Source organism: Eptatretus burgeri, chromosome 4 (genome assembly GCF_056783735.1).
Source record: "Eptatretus burgeri isolate ZD-2024b chromosome 4, Ebu_testis_v1, whole genome shotgun sequence".
Lineage (NCBI taxonomy): Eukaryota > Metazoa > Chordata > Myxini > Myxiniformes > Myxinidae > Eptatretus > Eptatretus burgeri.
This window is the reverse complement of record NC_140964.1, coordinates 75,565,626-75,590,625: the sequence shown is the minus strand read 5'-3', so window position 1 is coordinate 75,590,625 and position 25,000 is coordinate 75,565,626. Positions and strand designations below refer to the sequence as shown.

At 44.0% G+C, this 25,000-nt stretch overlaps 2 protein-coding genes across 6 annotated transcripts in view; both read left to right on the top strand.

The window, feature by feature from the left end:
• KLHL38 (kelch like family member 38) overlaps positions 1-8,269 on the top strand; it is a 21,638-nt gene extending 13,369 nt beyond the window's left edge. Inside the window, exons 3-4 of one of the 2 annotated variants that reach the window (XR_015057556.1) lie at positions 1-2,939; positions 3,527-3,663. The exon at positions 1-2,939 is cut by the window's left edge and continues 219 nt beyond it. Coding sequence is in view for 1 of the 2 variants with exons in the window: in XM_085878713.1 (XP_085734839.1) it covers positions 3,527-3,801 (275 nt within the window). In the remaining variant the exon portion in view is untranslated. Of the gene's footprint in view, positions 2,940-3,526 lie in introns of both variants that reach the window. The other variant, XM_085878713.1, reaches the window with a different exon arrangement.
• Positions 8,270-12,074: 3,805 nt separating this feature from the next.
• Positions 12,075-25,000, top strand: part of LOC147028385 (transcription factor AP-2-alpha-like) — a 167,440-nt gene continuing 154,514 nt past the window's right edge. For 2 of the 4 annotated variants that reach the window (XM_085878711.1, XM_085878712.1), the window contains exon 1: positions 12,132-13,489. In XM_085878711.1, coding sequence (XP_085734837.1) covers positions 13,396-13,489 — 94 coding nt within the window. In that variant the 5' untranslated portion in view covers positions 12,132-13,395. Of the gene's footprint in view, positions 12,107-12,131; positions 13,490-25,000 lie in introns of those variants that run through there. The other 2 variants (XM_085878708.1, XM_085878706.1) reach the window with 2 other exon arrangements.

Genomic DNA, 25,000 nt, shown 5'->3' with positions numbered 1-25,000 from the left:
GTGGCGGATCTAAAGTTGGGTTGGGGGGTTGCAACCTCCCCCCTTCAGCTGCTGAGTACCCCTCACTCAACCCTCCTTCCATCAACCATCCCTCCCTCCCTCAACCCCCCACTTTCCTCCCTCCTTCAACCCCCCCCCTCGTATGGGCTTTGCACTGTTGGCGCTCACATGGGTATATTGCCACCCACCCACCTTGACTCAAAACCAAAAATGTCAACCCCCCCTTGCCTGAGACCTAGACCTGCCCCTGGATACACAAGGAAACTTGATGCATGATGAGACCATTTGGCCCATCATGCCTGCGTCACACCAACACCAGACCAATTATATCCATCAAAAACGACACAATTTCATTCTGGGAATAAGGGGAGGAATGTGGATGAGACGATGTGCCATGCTAAGGGATATCCCAAAGGTATCAAAATAAAAAGGGCGAAAAATTAATGGAAATTTTTTTCTTGGGTGATTAACCACACACCCCTCCTTGACGAGACCCCCAAAGACACAACACTCTGCACAGATACACATGATTACCCATCCATGCTCGAGCTACTTAAAGATCCTGCCAACATCCCTATACCTTCTATCTTCAATCCTTCCAGGTATCTATCTAATTCCAATTTAAACTTATCTCCTGTTTCTGCTGCCACTACGCTTCTGGGGAGACCAATCCATCCATGAACTACTCTCTCAATGAAAGACCCCTGCCTTGCTTCCGTCTTAACTCACCTATTATTTACTCTCAGGCTGTGGCCCCTGGTCCTATTCCTGTCTATTCTGTTGAATAATTCATCTGCACTTATTTTATCTAAACCTTTCATTATCTTAAACATCTCCATCATATCTCCTCGTATCCGCCTCCTTTCTAGTGTATGAAGTCCTGTCTCCTTCAGCTGCTCCTCATATCTGAGTCGAGCTCGGCCCGGAATCGATCTAGTAACCCTGCACCGAACCCTCTCTCCGGCATCAATGTCCTTCCTGAATTGTGGTGACCAAAACTGCACACAATATTCTACATGTGGCCCTCACTAAATTCCTGTACAATGTTAACACCACCTCTTTTGATTTAAAAATGATCCCCCTTCTAATAAAACCTAAAACCCTGTTTGCTTTACCTACAGATGCCTGCCACTGTGCTGCCTGCTTACCTCCCGTATCTATTACCACCCCCAGATCCTCCTCCTGTGTGACACGCTCCAAAATTACCTCTTCCATCACGTAATCTCTATTTTCATTGTTCTTCTTCATCCCCAACACCTTACACTCGCTCAGGTTAAATGCTTTGTGTCATCTGCAAATTTGGAAAGCCTACTCTTCACCCCACTGTCCAAACCATTGATGTAAATAATGAATAATAATGGTCCAAGTACGAACCCCTGAGGTACCCTACCAGCAAGACATCCTCCCACTCACAGCCACTCTTTGCTTCCTATCACGAAGCCAGTTTGCAAATCCGATTGGCTACCTGACCAGCCATTCCACAATCCCTCACCTTGGCTAACAACCTCTGATGTGGTACCTTATCAAATTCCTTAAAGTCTAGACTCTACATACACTGTCAGACCCCGATATTCGCGGTTTATAAAATGTGACCTGCTTCTACATTCACGCCCCTGTGTTTCACGGTTTTGCGTGAGCGGAAAAAAAAATCTTCCATGAGCCGTGCACAGAGCACAGTTCTAGAACATGTTTTCCATCAGCTGCGTAAAATATGAGCACTCACTAACGTCCTACAAAAACAATGGGCAGACTACTTGCCCCTCCCACAGCTGCCCACAGTTCCCACATGACTACTTGTATGCAGCGTATACTGGCTACATTCTTCTCGTCCCACTGCCTTGACCGGTGTTTTGCCTCTCGCTCTGCTCATTGATAAAACATGGCTCCCAAGTGCAAGTCCAGTGCCTGAGTTGCGTCAACTGCCACGAGGCAGAATAAAGTGATGAGTCTGAGCGATAAATTGGAGCTGCTGGACCGGCTGTCGAGAGGACAGAGTGTGGCCTCTGTGGGCAGACTGTATGGAATAAACAAATCCATCATTCGCTACATATGGAAGAACGAGAAGATGATCCAAAAAAGTGTTGCGGCGAGTGCTGTACCGAGCACTAAAGTGGTCACCCACGTCTGGGATGTCCACATACAAAGGATGGAGAAGGCTCTCAGTGAATGGATGGAGGACAACACACAGAAGAACATGCCTTTAAGTTGACCTCTCATTTGAGCAAAGGCGATGCATATGTAGGCGCATCTGGCTGGTGTGAGTGGTGCTCGCATGAGTGATGGTACGAGCAACCCCAGTCCATTCCAAACGAGCAGGGGATGATTTGACTGCTTCAAGAAGCGCTACAGTCTCGGCAATATTAAACTGTCAGGGTAGCGTGCCTCCGTGGACCACGAGGTGGCCAAAATGTTCCCTGCTCAACTCACGCAGCTCATCAAGGAGAAGGGGTACCTGCCAGCGTCAGCATTGAGCAGGTGTTCAATGCTGACGAGACCTGCCTGTTTTGGAAAAAAGATGCCAACGCAAACTTTTATCTCGAAGCACGAGGGGACAGCATTGGGATTCAAGGCCGCAAAGGACCGGGTATCTCTTCTCCTCTGTGCAAATGCAAAAGGCGACTGTATGATGAAGCCCATGATGCTGCACCGTTTCGTGAACTCGCATGCTCCAAGGGCAAGAACAAGCAAACACTGCCGTGTTTTGGGGGGCCAACAGGAAAGCATGGGTGATGGCAGCAATTTTCATGGACTGCTTCCATAACTGTTTCATCCATCAGGTGGAGAGGTACCTGGTGAAACGAAACCTTGTGGTCAAAGTTCTTTTGCTTGTCGACAACTCTCATGATCACCCCGGGGACCTGAATGTAGCTCACCCGAACGTCGAGGTGATCTTCCTGCCGCCCAACACCACCTCCCTGATCCAACCACCCGACGAAGGGGTAATCTCGACTTTCAAAACCTATTATACCCACCGCAACTTTTGCCGCATTTTGGATGCGATATACACACAACATAAACATATCAACAGGTACCAGAGCTCACTGTTGGGCAGTGTTGGAAGGATTTCAACATCGTTGCTGTTGTTGGCTACTATCTCCTCACGTGGTTGGGTTTCAGGAGATGGAATGGAGATCTACCAGGTCTCAAATTATCCGTGTGTGTGTGTGTGTGTGTGTGTGTGTGTGTGTGTGTGTGTGTGTGTGTGTGTGTGTGTGTGTGTGTGTGTGTGTGTGTGTGTGTATATGTGTGTTCATGGTTTCATATTTCACTGGTCAATTTCACACATGGACACAATCACCGCACACTGTCATTCCAAATGAATGCATGGATTGACAATGAGCAACCATTATTCAAAGAAAGATGTTGGGTTGCTTTCACATGATAATTTATTGTGACCATCTCTGCACCCTTTTACATTTTAAAATATTTTTTATTACTTGCATCAATTTTTTTTAAACGTTTGCAGTCCAAGGTATTTTCCAATGATGTGCACGTCTCCTCTCCTCCTCCCTCCCCGCTCATGCAGGCTTTACGAGGCGTGTGCTGGTGTACGAGCCTCACACGAATAAGTTTTCTCGTACCGCATACCTGCACACCCCCCGGATGCATCATGCCGCCTGCGAGCTGGATGGACGCGTCTGGGTGTCTGGTGGTCGATACGTGAGACCCGGTGGAATTGTTACCGACTCAGACGCGCTTGACGTTTATGACCCCGTGAAAGACCAGTGGGAAACAGTGGGGAACCTGCCATGTCCCGTGTTCCACCACGCTTGTCTGGCACTGTGCAGCACAGACCTCTGAAGTTCACTCTGAGTTTGAGCAATAGTATTGGCACTGTAATTAAATAATATGAGCCATTCACAACCATTTATTTGATTTCTCAATTAGATTTCCAGAGATGTATCTAAAATTTCAAAAAAAAACAGAAGGGGGTTGCAGGAGGTTGTCCAAGATACATTGGCAAGTTTACCTGTCAGGAAGGTTGAGACAGAATGTTGTTGTAACAAGTAAGATAATCAAAAACAATAGCAGAAAAGGTAATTTTTTGGGGAAATATATTTATTTGGCACACGATAGTTAGCTGGGGGAGAGGAGGGCGTCAGTTCTGACCCCCTCTCCGCCCCATCATACAGCCCTAACTTCATTAATTACTTGAGGAAGCACCATATGAACTGAAACAAGGTTGATAAAATTAACTTTTTTGATGAAGTGCAAGGATTATATTCAACAACACTGTTTTGTCTTGATCATTTAACTATCAGATAAATCAAATAACTTTCAACTGCTTGAAGTGTGTAAAGCCCGATCCACACCGGAGCGATCAGTTGTGCAACCAAATCACTCAAGTAATTGTGCAACTTCCTTGCATGCAAGTGATTTGTTATGTGTTTTTCATCTCGTGCCACTTGTTCGTATTTTTATATCATGAACGTTGTTCCATTTACTTGTCCAAACAATGGCAAGTCGTGTAGGTAATGTTTTAATCTGGTTTCCAACCAATAATTTTGCCCCAAACTACTATCGGGCTCTTTGATCTCCCCCTCGAGGGACGAGCAGAGAGGAAGGCTTGAACAAAGTTTGACAACACTTCCCTGCCTGGCAGCTCGCTATTTACACCATCGTGTGAATGACTCAGACTTGAGTTTTACCGGAGTTAAACTAAAGTTTGCTGGAGTTCGCGGGAGTTGAACGATGTTCGTGGTCCTGTCCTCCAGCAGAACTTTGCTCTTGCACCCACAGCTTTGTACCACGGATCTATCTTCAGTGGCTTTTTGCTCCTTTCGATCATGGGACTACTATCATTGAACCTCTTTTGGTGAGCAGCCTATTCTCACGGGCACTGGCCGTTTTTGACACTCGAGTCACCAAGTTGATTATCTTATTTTGTGGACACTACACCGAATTGGCCCATTGGTGATACATTATTTCTTGCTTCTTATTACCTCTGTCACCGAAGGTGGAAGGGGGTTTTGTTTTCACCCCCATCTGTCTTTGTTTGTGAGTTTGTGCGTTTGTTACTTGCAAAATCGGAGATTTTTCAAGTGTATTGGTTAGTCGATTTTGTTATTGTCTGTCTGTCCCTGTCTTTGTTTGTCTGTCAATCGCCGACAGGTCACAATTTCAAACCGATCTTCACGAAACTTCACCGCATGGTAGAGTTTGGCATGAGCAAGAAGCCTATTTTTTTGTGAGGTCAAAAGGTCAAAATAGGTAGAAGGCCAACAAATTTATAAAATTTCTAAAATCCTCAATTTTCATTCGAGTGACTTGAAATTTGAAGAGGATTTGTATTTCAGTTAGGTCACTGAATTCAACTGGCAAATTATTTTTGAGGTCAACAACTAAAGTGGTGTTTATAAAATCCTCAATTTTCATCTGATTGACTTGAAATTTGAAGATGATTTTCATATCAGGTCACTGAATTCGAGCACCAATTATTTTTGAGGTCAACACAGGTGAAAAGGTCAACATCGGCTGGATTTCTGAAATTGTGAATTTTCATCCCATTGACGTGAAATTTGAAGAGTAGTTGCAAATTCTGTCATTGAATTCAAGCACCAATTATTTCTGAGGTCAAATTTTTTAAATGGATTTTACAAGTATCGTGCTCTGCACGACGTCCTCTTCTTGTTCTGTCTGTTTGTCTGTCAATCGCCCCCAGGTCAGAATTTAAAACCGATCTTCACGAAACTTCAAGTTGTAGAGGTAGTCTCAACTGAAAAGCCTATTGATATTGAGGTGACAGGTCAAAGGCCATCTTGAGGTCAAATTCCTAAAATCGTCATTTTTCATCTGATTGACTTGAACAGGATTTGCATATTGCATCACTGGATTGGGAAACCGACTATTTTTGAGATCAGAAGATTAATTCAAGGTAAAACTGCTACAATCATCAATTTTCATCTGATTGACTTGGGAATTCAACAGCAATTGCATCGTGCATTACTGAATTGGGAAACCAACTATTTTTGAGATCAAAAGGTCAAATGTCAACTCAAGGTGAAACTTCCAAAATCATCAATTTCAATTTGAACAATAATAATTTTTTATCCGATTTGATTAAGATTGTCAATTTTAATCTTAATGAAATGGATAATTTGATGTATCCATGGTAACCTTTGGAGAGGGGGCCACAATTACACAGGTCACAATTTCAAGCCAATCTTCACGAAATTTCACCAAATCGTAGTTTGTCATAAGCAAGAATCCTATTGTTTTTGAGGTCAAAATGTCAACATCGGCCAAAGGTCAACAACTAAGGAGGAATTGATAAAATCGTCGATTTTTATCCAATTGACTTGAAATTTGAAGATATCAGGTCACTGAATTCAACCACTTATTATTTTTGAGGTCAACATAGGCAAAAAGGTCAACATAGGCCGCATTTCTAAAATCGTCAATTTTCTTCCCATTCACTTGAAATTTGAAGACGAGTTGCATATTTGGTCAATAAATTCAACCAGCAATTATTTTTGAGGTCAAATTTGTTTTTATGGATTTTGAAAGTATCCTGGTCTGCAAGACATTTTTTTCTTGTTAGTTTGTTTGTTTGTGTGCAGGATATCTGAAAAATTTGCAGACGGATTCAAATGAAATTTGGCAGACAGGGTGGGTGTGTGACAAGAATGAACTGATTCGATTTTGGTGAAGCTCTGAATCCAGCTACGAGAATTTTTTCAGTGATTCTTTACCATTGAGAGACAAGGTTAAACCAAGATACAGAATGATATATCAAAAAGTTGTGGACGGATTTGGATGAAACCTGGTGGACAGTTTGGGTGTATGGCAAGGACGAATCGATTCCATTTTGGTGAAGATCCGACTCTGGATCTGGATAAGAGAATAATTTTATTTTTAAAGTGATTCTTCACCATTGAAAGGACGAAAAACGATATAGTACTGTATCGCATGATATTTGAAAAATGTAATGGGTGCGAATGTTCTCGTGGGTCAGGCATTACGTGGTGGAGGTATGCGTTCTACTAATTGCCATTCTCGTTAAACTTGTAACTGTCTTCACCCACACTCAAGCTTAACAGCTTACAGGGCACTGCTCAGAGAGTGGACAAAGTCATCGACCTTTAGTGGTGAGTAGAAGTCAATAACTCGATTTTCTCTAGATCTGTCTTGGTATGATCAATACCAAGATACTTGCACAACATTGCCCCACCTTGCACAATCAGGATTATAAGTTTACAACAACCATGGGCTTCCTTGTTTGCAAATGTGCACGTGATGTCATGTCATTACAAATCGCTTTAAAGTCGAACGTGTCTCAACTATAAACTTGAGGGTTCATAGAGTACCTTACCCCGTGCAGTCTTGAGAAACAAGGACATAGGAGGGGTCTGCCAGCGCCAAATTTGATTGGCCGTGTTGACGTAAAATGCTGTAATATTTTGTCCAATTACTGCGAACCAGAAGGGTTTTGAAAGTGCCAAAAAGTCGATTTGTGTTCTTCAGTGTTCAAGTATATAATTCAATTTGAATAAAATAAAGATTTTAAAGGTTGTCAAAAATTTTTTTGGAAATTTACCGCCGTTGATGCAGCATCTTCAACTCCACCTTATTTAACACGTTGATTTATTTATTCGTGTCTTTTGTTTGCGTCATTTATGACATCATGAAAAACAGTTTCATGTTTAAAATGATTTTTCAATTTTGTTTGACTGCCAGACAGGCTGATATAATTTTTTAATTTTTTAAAATCTCACTCCTCTGTTTATGTGTGATTGGGACGACTTCAGAGGCAAAGTACTTACAGATAAACCACAGATTCGTTTTCCAATTCATGTTCCGATTGGTATGTTCAAAATATGACATTCAATTAAAATCAAGTTGTTCCTCGATAAAAACTGACATTTATAGGCAGACAGACAAACAAAGTGAACCAGTTGCTTAACCGCGCTTTTCACATGCATGGGGTAACGGCAGGTTGCAAAACCGTCTACATATTAGCGATTTGGTTGCAGACAACTAAGTTTCTCAACTGATCACTTGAGTATGGATCTGGTTTAAATTACATCATAATATTTATAAATCGTATTTATCATATTCCTATTTACTCCTGATGAGTAAGGTTACACTTGAAACGACTGTTTTGTGCATCTGTGGTACATGTTTATTATTATAAGTTTGTTAATAAATTATTTTGTTTTCTAATACATCATGTCTTTGTCGAAGTTTGCTCAATGCACAAACAAAAACCATGGTACAATAACTATATACTGTACAATGTGCAATAAAAACGTTTCATTGCACCATCCAATTCAAGGTACACGTCATTGTTAATATCGTTACAAACCCAGAGATGATGGAAACTTGTTCCATGTACATTTGAAATATTCTTGATATTTACATATGGTTACTTTTAACCTATAAATGATAACTTGTTATCTCTGCCACCGAAGGTTGATGGAGGATACGTTTTCACCCCCTTCCCCATCATTATTTGTGAGCATGATATATCAAAAAATATTGAACAGATTCTGACGAAACTTGGTGGAGACGTTGGGTGTGGGACAATGACGAATTGATTCAATTTTGGTGAAGATCCGGATGCAGACAGCAGATCCAAGAAGTATTTATTACATCGCTCATGCAAAGTGAAAAGTGGGGTTGATACGTGACCGATTGCTTATGTTCATACATGTCTGCATTTTGTTAAAAGCGTACATCGAAAACCGTTCAACGGAGGAAATTGAAACTTTATCACAAGTTACATGACCATTTGATACAGCACATATTGAGTATACATGGAAAACTGTTCAACAGAGGAAAATGAAACTTTACCACATGTTACATAACCATTTGATATATACTAATATAGCACATATTACTTGGATGATGCACACCCCCTCAGAACTTACCTGGTGAATTAAACAAAGCCTAATGCCCAGAGACAATGTCACTTCCTCGCATTAGAAATTATCACTGTAATCGCTTCAGTCTATATTGTGCTCGGCTGGTGAAAATATGCGAGGAAGGAGAAGAAGAAGCAGAAGTGCATTTTGACATTTCAACGATCTCCAGATTTATACTTCAGCGATCTATTCCAGCATCTTTATCAGCCTTGGTAGTTATGAAAACCGTCGAGAACAAAAATAAAAGCCACTTTGTAAAGGCTTTTGAATGTACTCTTATAGCAAACTTTTCAAATTGTAATTTGTACACATTTACCGCAGAAATGTTGGAAGATGCAATTATAAATTTGCCGCTAGAAGAGTTGGCTCGCACCAAATCCTTTTAAGACTGCGTGGAATAGTTTACATATTCTATGAATACCATCTAGTTTTTAGATCCTCGTGAAGGATCTCTTAGTCTTACGTTGTTGTTCTTCATCTTCTTCTTGTGGACTTTTTTGGTTCACAGCCTACATTTTTCATCGAAACTTCCTGAAACTTGGCATATATATGTAAAAATATCCTGCGCAGACAGTAACCATCTCCGATTTTGAAATTCCTCCGAGAAAAAAAAGTTATGACGTCACTTGTTAAAGTGATTCTTCACCATTGAGACATGGGGCCAAAAACGATATGCAGATGATATTTCAACAAGCTCAAATGAGCTAAGATCCTCGTCCTCTTAATGATGACGTCATAAAAGCGAATATGACATCATTGTGATGTATCAGGTTTGCGATAAATTATCTGTGCTAATGCCAGGCTTGATTCCCGCAAACAAAATTCAAACAGCTTGCCTAGTTTCGGAGATAATGGTATAGGCGATTTCCATTAGCGGCGATATTATGACGTCAACTTTTTTCTAGGAAGAATTTCCAAAATCGGAGATGGTTACTGTCTGCGCGTGGGCTTTCTGCATATACATGGCAAGTTTCACGAAGATCCAATGAAAACTCTGGGTTGTGAAACAAAAAATGTCAAAAAATAGGAATGACGTCATAAAAAATTGATATGACGTCATAGTGATGTATCATACGTGCGGTAATTAATCTGCTAATGCCCTGTTCGATTCCCGCAAACAGAATTCAAAAAGCTTGCCTAGTTTCGGGGATAATTTTTTTAGGCGATTTCCATTAGCAGAGATATTTTCAAGTCACAACTTTTTTTCTCGGAGGAATTTTCAAAATCGGAGATGGTTACTGTCTGCGCAGGATATTTTTACATATATACGCCAAGTTTCAGGAAGCTTCGATGAAAACTGTAGGCTGTGAACCAAAAAAGTCCACAAGAAGAAGATGAAGAACAACAACGTGAGTAAGACTTCGAGATCCTCCACGAGGATCTAAAAAGGTGTCGACGGATTATTGCAAAACGTGGTGGTTGAGTTGGCTTGGTGACAAAAACAAGCCCGTTAGATTTTGGTTCAGGACTGGATCCACATCTGGCCCATCATTGGAAAACAAACCGTAAACTGTTCAGTCTGGTGGATGTATGTGCTCTACGGAGTGCTGTTCTAGTTCTGTTTGGATGTTCTCTCTTAAATTCATAAATACGAGCAGGTACAAAATACATGTGAGGTCTGGTGAGGTGCGATAGGGTAAGGGTGGTGGGGAGGTCACAAACACCTCCTCACAGAATGTTCCATAAATTATATAATTGCAATAATCTCTGGGAGGGTAACTTGGTACCATGGAAACGGGACAACTGTTTGATCAAGTGGTTATAATGACTTGTTTATTTATTTATGTATGGTAGGTGGTATGTGTTTGATTCCTATGGCTGCTCACTCTCACCGACCCACACTTGGTAAATTTGGAGAGTATGACAAACACCACTCAACACGAGTTAATGAGGGCAGGTTATTCCTTTAATGGACTGAAATAGTCGGTTTATGGTTTCATTAACTTCGCAAACTTTGTTGCGAAAGTTATGTTTTGATCGCTGTATATTTATTTATTTATATTTATTTATTTATTTATTTATTTATTTGTGAATATGTGTGTTTGTTTGTTTGTTATTCGCATAACTCCAAAAGTATTGAACTGAATCGCAGCAAATTTGGTGGGATGATTGGTTATTATCCGAGGACCATTTGATTAGATTTTGGGAGCGATCGGGTCAAAGGTCAAGGTCATGAAAAGGTCAAAATCGTCTTTTTACCATAGCGCGGTCAATTTGTATCCAATTTGCATGCAACTAATGCCAAAATGTTCAGAATTCAATGCCCCATCTTGTGATATGTGACATGACACAATGACGTAATAACCCTTATTAGCGGTCGGGAGTCAAAGGTCAGGGGGGGGGTCACGACATTGCAAAATGTGTGGTTTTAGTCATAACACGGTCAATTCTTATCCGATTTGCATGAAACCAACACCAAAATGTTGACTGTTCTGTTCCCCACACTCTAATACCAATTACAAAATTAAGAGTACAAAGGTCAAGGTCGAGGTCATGAAAAGGTCAAAATCGTCATTTTGCCATAGTGCGGTCGATTTTTATCCAATTTGCTTGCAACCAATGCCAAAATGTTGTGAATTCAATGCCCAATCTTGTGATATATGATATGACACAGGAAATTTAATGTTTTTAAGCCATCATAACACATATGAGATGGCAGATGTGGTATGGGATTAAATACCCTCACAATCAACGGTTTCTGGGGGGGGGGGGGCAAAATGTAGCGTTGGCGAAGGTATGCGCTCTACTGAGTGCCCGTTCTAGTAATTATATTGTTTTTACTATGGAAGCAAATCACAGTGAAATAAACACTCAATATTGTTGGCCCTGAAGAAGTGATGAGCAGGGAGGGACAACAACCATGTGAGTAGCCAGAGAGGTTATGAATCAAAGTTTGGACCTGGGGGGGGGGGGGGGTTGGTGCATTAAGGCAAAGGGCAGTTCGGCCATTGTCCAGGGTCTCATGCTTCTTGGAGACCTGCACCTAAGGCTTCAGGATGAAGCTTTCGCCAATCTCAAAATAACTGAATTTTAATTGACAGATCATTGGCAAGACAAACATAATTAAATATATGACATGAGGATTCATACAACACATTACCCTGTGCTGTGTTCAAAATAACATTTCACAACAGAAATCTTGGCTTCTTCTCATCTCTCTCTATCTCTATCTCTCTCTCTCCCCCCCTCCCTGCTGGCTGTTGGTGAGTCGAGTGGAGTGTCATGGCGGCTGTGTGGTCTTGGTGAGCTGTGATCTGCCCTGTTTTTTCGCCTTTCTATCGTTTTTCACCTCCTTTCCTTTGTTTCTTTCTACGCATCGTTATTTGAGCCTCCACCCTCCCCTCTTCGTTGGACCTCGCACTTATACCTTCCCTTTCCCCGTCATCCCCCCAACCCCGCCCATCTGTCCTTGTTATTTTACGGTTTGCCCTTCGGTTCATCTCTACCCCTCCCCATCCCCCTGTTTTCTCCTCGCATACCTTTTCCCTGAGATAGAGAGAGAAAGAGCCCACAGCTTCTTGTGGATAGCTTTCAGTTGGCGGCCCATCCCGGCCCTTCAACTGATCGTTTTTTTCTTCACTGGAGCTGTTTATTTCCTTTAGAAACCTGTCTCGGCTCGTATTTAATTACTGCACGAGAGAAATCATCCCCCCTCCCCCTTCCTAAACATGACTTCGTATTCCCGTTATGCGGCATTTGAAGCATTAACAAGAAAACATGGCGTCGTCTGTGTCCCGCCCAACGACGTCATCGTCGAGGATCTCGTTATCGCTACAGGAAACATAGTCGGTACTGACAAAGTTCGTGCAGCCTCACGAATGAACAAACGTGTGGTTATCTTCGTGTCTGAGACAGAACTGGTTCACAAAATCGTATCGACCGGACTACCAACAGACGACGGACATTTCGTGCTCGTCTCCCCTCTGGACACACCGGCCGTGACGGTCATTATCTCGAACTCTCCTCCTTTCCTGAAGAATCAGACGTTGATCTCCGAACTATCTCGTTATGGTTCTGTGGTTTCACGAATCACGATGTTACCTTTCCGTAGCCAGGTCGATCGGACGAAGCATGTGATGTATTTTCGGAGACAAGTTTATGTGGTGCTTCCTCCCTCTAACGCTGAAAGAACCTTGAACATCGTTTTAAAACTCAAAATTGATAATCATGATTACCAAGTCTACGTAACCACCGACACCCTGAAATGTTTCGAATGTGGTAATTTCGCACACTTGAAACGATCTTGCCCAAAGGCAACTTCGTCAAACGATGAAACAAACCTCGTCAACAATGATACGTCGTCTTCTTCCTCGACTGTGAAGGAAGCGAATCTCGTGTCCGGTAACAACCCCCAGTCCTCCCAACCCGATAGTCCAAAGAGCAAAACGAATGTTTGGGATGGTTTCACCATCGTTCCCTCAAGGAAGAGAAAGACTTTACCTGATGGTCGATTAACCCAGAAGAAGGGAGCAATTACAAACGAGGAATCTGTCGGTAATGTTCCCACAGTTGTGACTGATGTCACTCGACAATGTTTACCTGGAATGGACCCAGAATGGACCCGGTACCTACGGTATGGACCCGGACTCCGGTACCTCCGGCCAACAAGTTTACCCTACTTGCCGGTGAGGACATCGACGTCTCCCTTACAGAGACCGCTTTACCTGTTATCGCAGTAAACAACACTGTTTCACTCGTTAAAAAACTCTCCTATTGGAAAGTCCATTGACTGTGATACACAGACCACCAGTGATGATCCTGCTGTCACTTTGGTAAATGTTAACCCTGAATCCTTGTCAGCGGGAAATAGCGAAACAAATGTTAACCCTGAATCCTTGTCAGCAGGAAATAGTGACACAAATGTTAACCCTGTTACTGCTCCCAGTTCATCCCGTGGTGAAGCTGGAAACGCAGGGAATGTTAAACCGGATGTTTTACGAGAGACCCCCGAAGTACTGTATACCTCCACGTTGGAGGTCGATAACACCGTTACGGTCGAGGGAAGCGATATCGCTACATCCACTGATGGTGTTTCTGTTTCATCAACTCCCCCGATTATTTCCGTTACTTCACCAGGAGATGTTCCCACAATGGAAGAGCACATAGACTTGGTAACCAGTACAGATCCGTGTGTCAATACTGACGACAGTATCGATATGCAGGACAGTACAAGCTTGTGTGACTTGGAAACTAAAACCGACTCTGACGAATCTGACCTGGAGGAAGCAAACAGGAACAGTCAGGTGGAAACGGCAGAGAAGCTCACCAGTCAAGGTCCTACCCCCCCCCCCACCCTGAACAAATAAGACTCTTCGAACAAAATACATACAGGAAACGCAATATAAACCTGACGGAATACTTTCCAGATCTACCGTCCTTCCTCGAGTGGGCTCAGGCTATCGTACGTAAGCCTGACTTATTCGGTTTCCACCAGACACACTGTCGCTGCTTAAAAAAACTAGAGGGGGAACACTTGGTAGAGTGCACAACCTCCGCCGCCAATACTGCTGGGTCACTTAAGTGAACCTGATATCCTATTCATTGTCGGTCAAAACGGATCAGACTCTACTGAACCACGATTGAATAAACTAAACTAGATCGACGCGCATGTAGAAATGCCCAAAAAAAAGGTGCAATTTTTTTTTCTCTAACAAATTTTTTTTTTTGGGGGGGGGGGGGGAGGTTGGAAATCGCTTAAAACATGTAGAAATGCAAAAAAAAAAATTCAAATATTTTTCAAATACGAAATTTTTTTGAAAAAAAGTTGCAAATTTTTTTGGGGGGGTTGGAAATCACTTAAAACATGTAGAAATGCAAAAACAAAAATTCAAATATTTTTTCAAAATGGCCGCCATAGCGGCCATATTGGACTTTGGACCAAGTCCAAAATGGAATGGCATGATCCTTGGACCATACCTAATCCCCCCCACCAAGTTTCGTCGAAATCCGTCCAGGAATTTTTCCGTAATACTGTTCACAAACAAACAAACAAACAAACAGACAAACAGACAAACAGACAGGGGTGAAAACAATAACCACCGTCCATCCTTTGATGGCGGAGGTTAATTAATCGCCAAGGCAAAAAGGGATTCTAATCAATTATCCCACTTCTGATCTTATTCTTAGAAGCTATGATTTTCCTCATGGCCAGTTTCAAGATTGGAACAATAAATGTTAATGGTGGTGGGAGTCCGCTCCGCAAGATCCAAATTAAACAGCTGGTAGAGGTCAACGGTCTTGACTTAGCTTTGTTACAAGAGACCCATGCTGTTCAATCTGTTCAGGCTCAGTGGCAACTATTTATGGGCAAGGAATGTTTCTTTAGTAACAACTCCTCGTCGAAGGCAGGCATCATGTTTGTCTTCGGGAAACATTTCCATCCGTCCTACCTTAAATTTACGAGTATTATTGATGGACACCTTGCTTCTGTGACCTTCTCCATCAATCAGGTCAAGTTCACAATTCTCAATGTGTACGCTCCAAGCAAAAATGACGAGCGGATCTGCTTTTTTGCCGAACTGAGAAAATTCCTGCAAACACTGGATTTGCAGACTTGTCTAATTATTGGTGGTGATTTTAACTGTACTGTTAATGCTTCATTTGACCGGAACGGGCCGGAACCTCAACCATGTACCGCAAAACTTTTTGCAAACATCATTGCGAAATATAATCTTCATGATATTTTGCGCGTGCAGCACCCTTCTGATCGGTCTTATACATGGTGTCGTTGTTTAAACAACCACATCTCACTTGTGAGGCTTGATCGCATCGATGTAAATTCTCATTTATTACATGGAGTTTATAAATTCGATATTGTGCCTTCTGGTTTCTCTGACCATTCCCTATCTCGAGTCTTTATTGAACTCTCTAAACCACGTCCAAGGAGCTCTCATTCGACATTCAATAATAGTTTACTAGAAAACCTCAACTTCATTCAGGCTTTTGAATCCTTCTAGACGGCTCTCCGAGAACAGAAGTTAAGCTGTTCCGTTAACCCGCTGATATGGTGGAAATTAGTAAAAACCCAAATTTAAGCTTTGTGTCAACAGTATCACTTTTTCTCAACAAGGGCTGACCATGAAATAAAAACATTATTACAGTTAGAGATTTTACATCTCCAACGGGTCATCGGACAAAATAATAGTAACATACAAAAAACCTTAACTGAGAAACAGTCCTTATTAAAGGAGATAACCGAGAGGAATGCACGTGGTGCCTTAGTTCGGATGAGGGTGCGACACCTGAACGAGGCAGACGTACCAACCAAGTACTTATTTTCCTGAGAGAAACGTCTTCCCAGTAAACAGCTTTCTCAGCTGTGATTGGCAGATTGATCCATTACCTTTACACAATCAGAAATCAAACCTTTCGTGAAGGAATACTTTTCGAAAATATTATTGTATATTTCTGCCGCGCCGGCGTGCGGACGACCGCCTCAGCCCAATTGTGGCCGCGCACGCCCACGGAATGTGGAAATCCAGTCGTAGCTTCCGGATCAATGTGTTTTTAACACACCACAAACTTGTCAGTGCTCTGTCCACGTGCTACAGGGTCTAATCGCCGAATTATCGATTTACCTAATTATTTGCGCGGACAGAAACGACTGAGAATTTGTACCTCGATGAGAACTTGTACGGAGACGAGCCGCTTAAGCAGGCTCGTTCCGTGTGCGTATGCCGAGTGGTTTTGAATCGCCAAGTTCCGTCGGACAGATTTACTTTATCGGCTTTATAACCAGCCAGCTAATTTCCGTACGCACCATATCAGTCAATGGAATGAAATGACACAAGCGAGCAGGTTTCACGTTCAAACAATGGGGGACATTTATTTTAAATGCACATATGCAATGAATGGGGGGAGGGTGGGGGGGATGGGGAAAAAGACTCGAGCAAAAGCCAACAGCCGATTCCTATGATCATTTACAGCATGCACTTACAACAATTCTACTTGCACAGACAAGGCGCCACAGACTTTCATACAAAACCCAAGAAAGAAAAGAAGCGGGCTCGTGAGCCTTTAATGCACTCACGGCTGGGATGACTGGAACAGGCCTGGAGAGACTGGGGCTGGTTACCTGACCCCCCCCCCCACCCGGGCAATGGCTTGGCGGCCTTTGGGTCGGCGAACCTCAGCGTCTCGGTCCATCGCTTGAGCGGCTTGAGCAGCTTGAGCAGCTTGACGAGGCGGCTTGCTCGTTTCCCCCTTCATTCGTCTGGCCTTCACCGCTGCCTGGTCGGTCGGTCGGGCCTGGCCGGCGACGCGTTGGACCCCTCACGCGCACTGCTCTCCTGTGATTTCCAACGACCTCACCACCGAACCCAACTCAGCTCCACTCCACTCCAACCCGAACTCCTCCTCCACTCCAAACTGAACTTCTCCTCCAACTCCCTCACTGACTCACTCACTGGCGTCCTGACGCGGCCTCTAATGGAGTCCAGGGGACACTTGCTCCTTCACCCTTCACCCCGAGGCTCGGCCCCGCCCCTTTCACTTCCGATTGGCCAGTTCTTCAAAGGGTAAGGCCTTTCTGATCCGTTTTGCAAGTCATGCTTGCACGCAGACGTGGTTGAAATCACCGGCTTTACGCGGACGTGGTTGAAATCACCGGCTTTACGCGGACGTGGTTGAAATCACCGGCTTCACGTGGAGGTGGTTGAAATCGCTCTGCAGCTCCAACGAGGATATGGCTGGATTGTGTCGCGATGAGATACTGTTTGTTGGTGAGATGGCAGTGTTGTGGAGATGCTGGTGTCGTTAAGATGTTTTGTGGAGAAGATGGTGAGGAGAAGATGGCGAGGAGAAGATGACGGTTGTGGAGAAGGTGGTGAGGAGATGTTGGCGCTTGTGGAAAAGATGGTGAGGAGATGTTCGTTTAAAATAAAAGACAGAAAAGAATAATGGCTAACTCAAAGATGCACAGCCCTTTATACATCGGTGGGGAATTCTAACCTAGAACACACACTTATCAAAATATCTGACCTCTGGGGAACCTGACTGGTGTTCTGTGAATTTCCACAACCATAACAATATATTCAATGGAACAAATAAATCCTGTGAGTGTCGCCTCGATCTCCGTAAGCCTGCCGGTGTTGTGTGCAGATGGGCGTTCCCAACTGGAAAGACCCATCACCTTGGATGAACTTGGCACTGCCCTGCACGGCCTTGCCATTGGGAAAGCACCTGGATTGGATGGACTTACAACCAAATTTTACAAGAAGTTTTGGCACTTATTGGGTCCAGAACTCATGAACACTTTGAACGCAAGCTGCCAGCTTGGAGAGCTACCTCAGAGTTGCCGATGAGCTCTTCTTACCCTCATCCCAAAAATGGGAGATGTGTTGTGCATTGAAAATTGGTGTCCTATCTCCCTGTTATGTACGGACTATAAGATATTTTCAAAAGCCCTGGCATCGCGACTTACTCCTTATTTATCCTCGTTGTTGAAGGAAGACCAATGTTACTGTGTCCCAAAACGATCCATCTATGACAACATCTCCCTTATGAGACATCATTGAACTGTGCAAGGAAAACCCTAAAGATTTAGGACTTCTTCTCCTTGATCAGAAGAAAGCTTTTGACCGTGTTGACCATCGGTACCTTTTTGAAGTACTTGAGCGGTTTGGACTTGGTTCCACCTTCATCTCTTATATTAAGTTACTATCCAATAATATTTATAGTGTGCTTTAGATAAACAATGAACTTGTTGCACCTTTGTCTGTTAACAGGGGAATTAGACAAGGTTGCCCTCTTTCCGGGTTGCTTTATGCTCTCTCCATCGAACCCCGACTGGTTTTTTTGCAATGTAGACTAACAGGGGTTAGTTTGTCCCAGCTTGAACGGCCCATCAAGGTACTGGCATACGCCGATGACGTGTGTGTATTCGTACAAGATATCAATGACATTAACATCGTTCGTTATTGTTTAAGCTTATTCAGAAATGGTTCTTCAGCCAAAGTAAATTGGAACAAAACGAGCGCCCTTTGGCTCGGTCCGTTGTGCCACTTGGCGCCAAGACTTCCTGCTCCACTGTCATGGGCCAATGATGGTGTGAAATACCTTGGAGTGTTCTTAGGTAATAATACCACAGTAGCAAAAAATTGGGCTGGTCTGCTTGAGTTTGTTGAGGGTAAACTACAAAAATGGAAAGGTCTGATCACACAACTGTCATATCGTGGAAGGGTCTTGGTCATCAACACACTGGTGGCCTCCAGCTTATGGCACAGGTTCTTCGTGCTGCATCCTCCAGCAGCGTTGCTTCAACAGCTCCAGAAATGCTTCGTGTCCTTTTTCTGGGACGGAAAACACTGGCTGCGACCTGGGGTCCTCAGTTTACCACTGACCGATGGAGGCCAAGGTCTGGTCGCCATAAAGAGCTGGCTAATGGCCTTTCGACTCTCGGTTGTCTTTGCATGCTATACACGCGACCCTCTCCACCATGGGTCAACGTCGCTCGTCACCTTTTGCAGCAGGCTGGGAGGCTAGGCTATGACCACTCTCTTTTCCTGATGGACCTTTCCAAAATCGACACATCCCCCCTCTCTAGTTTCTATCAGAGCATACTCAATGCATGGCAAGCTTTGACAACAACAAGATCAACTGATTCTTCCACAAAACAGATGTTTCTGGAAGAACCTTTGTTCTACAACTCCCTTTTCCATGATATGCCTGCTGATAGGTGTTTTATTCAATGCTTTACCGACAAGGGCGTAAAATCTGTCGCAGATCTTCTCAGCGCAAATGGCAGCTGGATCAGAGCTGATGCATTGGCAAGTCTGGTCGGTGTGCGATCCTCTCGAATCGTGGCACGCATATTATGTAGTGTGCTTTGGACATGCACACAGCTCGCACCTGCTTGGGAGCAGGACCACCAAAGCAATGAACAAAATACACATCCAATACCTTCTCTCTCTACCTTTCCTGAACTCGTATGTGCTTTTTCTCTTGCCAGCCCTCTTCCTTGTGCCCCTTTTAACGTAGGCTTCAATGGGCTTCCCAAACAAAAAGACCTTTATTTGGGTTGTGTAAAATTTCTTTCGCAATGGCAAACAACACAGCAGAAGGTTCGATGGAGAGACCTCTTACCTTGTTCTCCCCCTTATTTTCCTAACTGGAAAGGTTTTTATCACCCTCCTGTACCACCACGACATGGTGACAACCAATGGAGACTAGTACACTGGATCCTTCCTTCTAATCACTTGTTGCACCATTTTTCAAATCTGCTTGGAGATTAATGTCCTTTTTGTAAGAAATCTGAAAACCTTTTTCACATCTATGTTGAATGCCAACGGTTGGCACCTTTATTTATTTTACTTCAGAATTGTTTTGTGAGGTTTGGTTTGATTTTTAACACTTGTGTGTTCATCTACAGAATGGATATCCCACACAAAAATTCCAATGCTGTGTTAGCCAATTTCCTGCTTGCTCAGGCAAAGATGGCAGTATATAAGTCAAGGAAAAGAAAACTTGATGGTGTTGGAGAAAATGATGAAGATGCTTTGTTTTTGTTCCAAAATCTTGTAATAAGTCGTGTTAAATTGGATTTTGCTTTCTTTTCAGTAACGGGAAGATTACCGCAGTTCGAATCAAAATGGTGGATAAAAGAAGTTATTCGCAAAGTCCGAGAGGAATGTTTATCCTTTTGTGAAATGTTCTGGATATAATCCACCCGATTCATCCTTTCCTTTCTTCAGAAATTGTTTCTTGGTTTTCTTTCTTTCTCTGAAATGAAAATGTAACTCCCATTTGGGGGCTTTCTTTTCTATTTTTATAATAAAAAGATACAGAAGTCTATCTCTATCTCTATCTCTCTCCCCATTAGCCTTGTGGCCAAATGAGGTTTTGGGTGGCATACCCCTACCCAAGGTAGAACAAGTCAACCCTCATTGACCTCTTTGGTGTAAATCCTGACTGCTCTGGTCGCTGATGCTCAAGCAGATGATGGTGAACCCCATGAAGAATTATCGGAGCAAAGACCTTGCCTGGCACTGAGAGCAGCATCACCCCTCAGTAGTTGTTGCAGTCTTGGCGACCAGAGAGGGACATCAAGGCCCCTCTTTCAGTCAGTTGGGATGAGGCCTGTGTTCCAGGCAGGGTACAGAACTGCATGCAACAACACGAGTGCATCATTTCCACCAACCTTGAGAAGTTCAGCATGGATGGCACGGATCCCAGGAGCTTTACCCCATTCCAACCGGTTCACCACAGCCCGTGCTTCCACAAACGAAGGTGGACCACAGTTGATTGGAGGGTCAGCATTTGGGATTTTAACACCCCTGACATCCGATGTGACAGCTGGTGGATCAGCCTGGTACAGCCGCTCAAAGTAACCAGCCCAGCGGGCCTTCACTTCAGACTCCTCTGTCAAGAACCCACCACCCTCTGCTTTAACTGCATTACACCAAGGGACGGGCTTGAAGGAACACAATGCGTGAATTCCACTGTAAGTAGGACAAGAATCACTTATCCAAAGGTAGTGCTCTACCCCCTTACAGATTCCTACCACATAGGCCTCCTTGTCCACCCTCAGTGCACATCCATTTTTATACCTCAGCACCCTGAACAGCTCAGCTCTGCCATTCAGCCTGGCTCTGCAACTCTGGTCAATGGTATCCAGTGTCCCTTGAGAGACAAAGTTTGTCTTTGCCCTCCATCGAGTTCCAAGACATCCACCAGCAACATCAAGGACGGTGGTCTTGAAGGCACTCCACAACTCTTCAGGATTCCCCAAATCACCCAGACCCCCCAAATCTCAACTCAGCCTCTTCGCAAACTCCTCAGCGACCCTCTCATCCTTGAGTTTGCCAACATCCATCCTCGGCTGGCATGGTCCCATTCTCCTGGATTTAAGCTGCAACTTCAGAGTTGCTACAACAAGCCTGTGGTCAGGATTGAGGAATTGTGCACTCCGGTTGACCCTGCAGTTCTGGATCACCCCTGTTAATGAACACATGGTCAATCTCCTTCACCACACCACCATCATTGCAATAATAAGTCCAGCGATGAGCTTGTGGGCACTGAAACCATGAACCAGCCACCCTAAGTCCATGACTTCTTGCAAAGTCAAGGAACTTAGTGCTATTCTGGTTCACAGTTCCAGACCCATGGGGACCAACACATGTCTTATAACCATCCCTATCAGTTCCAGTCGATTCATTGAAATCCCCCAAGACAAGAAGAGTATCTCGCCTGGGGCAGTGATCAACCACAGACTCGAGCGTGGCATAGAATGCATCCTTCACAGTAATATCAGTCACCTCAGGCGGAGCATATACAAAGACCAAGGAAATGACACCCAAGGAGTGACAAATTCTTGGTCTCATAATACGCTCTTTGACCGGTGTTACCTCAATTATCATTGGAGTCAGCTTATTGGACACAGCTACAGCAACTCCTTGGGCATGGTAACCATCAGAGTGACCGGACCAATAGTAGGTGTAACCACAAGCCATGATCTTGCTGCAATCTGGTCTCCAAACCTCAGAGAGTGCTGCGATACTGATGTCAAAACGCTTGAGCTCAGATGATCACAGAAGCAGGTGATCATTCTCTCTTCGGGATAGGACATTCCAGGCACCCACCCTAAGGGACCGTCTCAGGTTAACCCAAGGGGACCGCTGTCTGGTGGACGACACCTCAGCACCACTCCGACACACTCTCCCGCAATCTGACCTGCGAAGGTTACCTATGGTTTCCCTCCTATCATAGAAGATGGGGGGTCCTGAAGGCTTTTCCCCAATCCCGTCATTTGGTGAGCTGCCCTGTGAAGGGAAGCTGCACAGAAGGTACTCCCACGGAGTGGGTTTTCAGATTGTAAAAATGCTTTTAGAATGTTTTGCGAAATGAAGGGTTTTACGGTGGCCGGAAGGCAAATCCTGCCTCCAACCTCCGAATAAGAAGTAACCCAATTGCAGGAGGACGTCCGTAGACACAGTTGGGCACTAGATGTGGATGGCCATTCACTCACAAGGAGCTCCTCCGCCCTTTGAGAGGTTTTGTTCTTCATCCTGTTGGGTGTCCATGTCATACACCCTCCTCACCTGGAAACCTGGTGGGGGAGACGGTTTAGTCGCCGACAACCCGACCATGGAACAGGTTAGTGCAGGTTTACATGATACCTGCAGCAAGTTACGGATCTAATCTGACCTGACCTGACAATAGGGTATTTACACAAATGTGTTCGTCGCACCGTCTGTCCTGTTCCATAGTCCATGACCTTGAAGATCATTTAAATTGTACTAAATCGACCCGAAGGTGGTTAATGGAATTGTTTCCGCTAGGTGGCATCAAAACACCAGGCAGAGCATGCGGAAACAGGGCCTTGTTGGTATTGGCGGGCGGGGGAGATTTGTGTTAATCGCTAATTATCGAGGCCATTCTCACCACGACAGCCCATTTTACCGTCACTTACTGCGCAGTGCTTTGCCTAATGGCCTGTTTAATAAGTGAATGCGGAGAGTGCGTGGCAACACGTGGGGAGTGCATTTGGAAGGAGAGAGAGAGAGAGAGAGAGAGAGAGAGAGAGAGAGAGAGAGAGAGAGAGAGAGAGAGAGAGAGAGAGAGAGAGAGAGAGAGAGAGAGAGAGAGAGAGAGAGAGAGAGAGAGAGAGAGAGAGAGAGATAACGAGAGAGAGAGAGAGAACGAGAGAGAGAGAGAGAGAGAGAACGAGAGAGAGAGAACGAGAGAGAGAGAACGAGAGAGAGAGAACGAGAGAGAGAGAACGAGAGAGAGAGAACGAGAGAGAGAGAACGAGAGAGAGAGAACGAGAGAGAGAGAACGAGAGAGAGAGAACGAGAGAGAGAGAACGAGAGAGAGAGAACGAGAGAGAGAACGAGAGAGAGAGAACGAGAGAGAGAGAACGAGAGAGAGAACACCATACATGAACATGCTGGGTGAGCACAGTGCAGGAACACAATAGGAAGTGCGTGGGAACACGTGGGGAGAGTGCGTGGGAACACGTGGGGAGAGTGCGTGGGAACACGTGGGGAGAGTGCGTGGGAACACGTGGGGAGAGTGCGTGGGAACACGTGGGGAGAGTGCGTGGGAACACGTGGGGAGAGTGCGTGGGAACACGTGGGGAGAGTGCGTGGGAACACGTGGGGAGAGTGCGTGGGAACACGTGGGGAGATCGCAGAATTCATGTGTGGGTCGGAAAATGCAGGTCGTGTTCTCAGCAACATGCGGAGGGTGTGTGTTGGATATTGCATGTGGTTGGAGAATGGAGAGTGTGGGTGTTGGAGTGTGCTCGCGGTTAGAGAGTGTGTGCAGAAGATCCAGAGCACGCTCGCGCTTTTCACTTGTCACCAGCGCGCGCCGCTCCTCGCTAAGTACGCACTGCGCGCTCGGTCTCTGGAGCTCGGCGGGGTTTCCGCAGGGAATCCACGTCACACTTATCCATTCAGATACTTTGATCGTTTCACATCCAAGTTCGTTGATGAGCAATTTGCTTTTAGGACCTCAATAATGAGTCAAACAGTTTACGGTTACACCCTCGTCCTTTTCGGAGACAGAGACAGAACAAAAACAAGAATACCTCGTACACACACCTGCACATGTGTACCATGACACACAGTACGTTTATTCACACCTTGTGGGATCAAACGCAGAACATTCAATGCCCAAGTTTTTCACGAACCAGTTGGCCAGGCTTGATGTTCGACTGAAGGTGACAACAATTTGTAATTTGGTCAGGGTGCTGGCGTTAGCTCGCCTACTCTTCGAGAAAGACACCGTGGGATCTTTAACGTAATGCACCAACCAAGGCAAGTACTCCAGCTGAACATTCATCCATCCGATGCACATTGATGTCTCGCCACACATGTGAAACACCAGGTGAACAGTTTAGAGTTTGGTCTAGATTCAAAACCAGGATAGACAGGTTAGAGCCAGAGTTTACACATATCTTTTGGCTGTCTTGCCACCCCTTTATGCATACATTCATATATATATATATATATATATATATATATATATATATATATATATATATATATATATATATATATATATATATATATATATATATATATATATATATATATATATATATATATATATATACATATATACATATAGATATATATATATATATATACATATCCAGAGATATATACGTGCATACAAAGACATATGATATATAT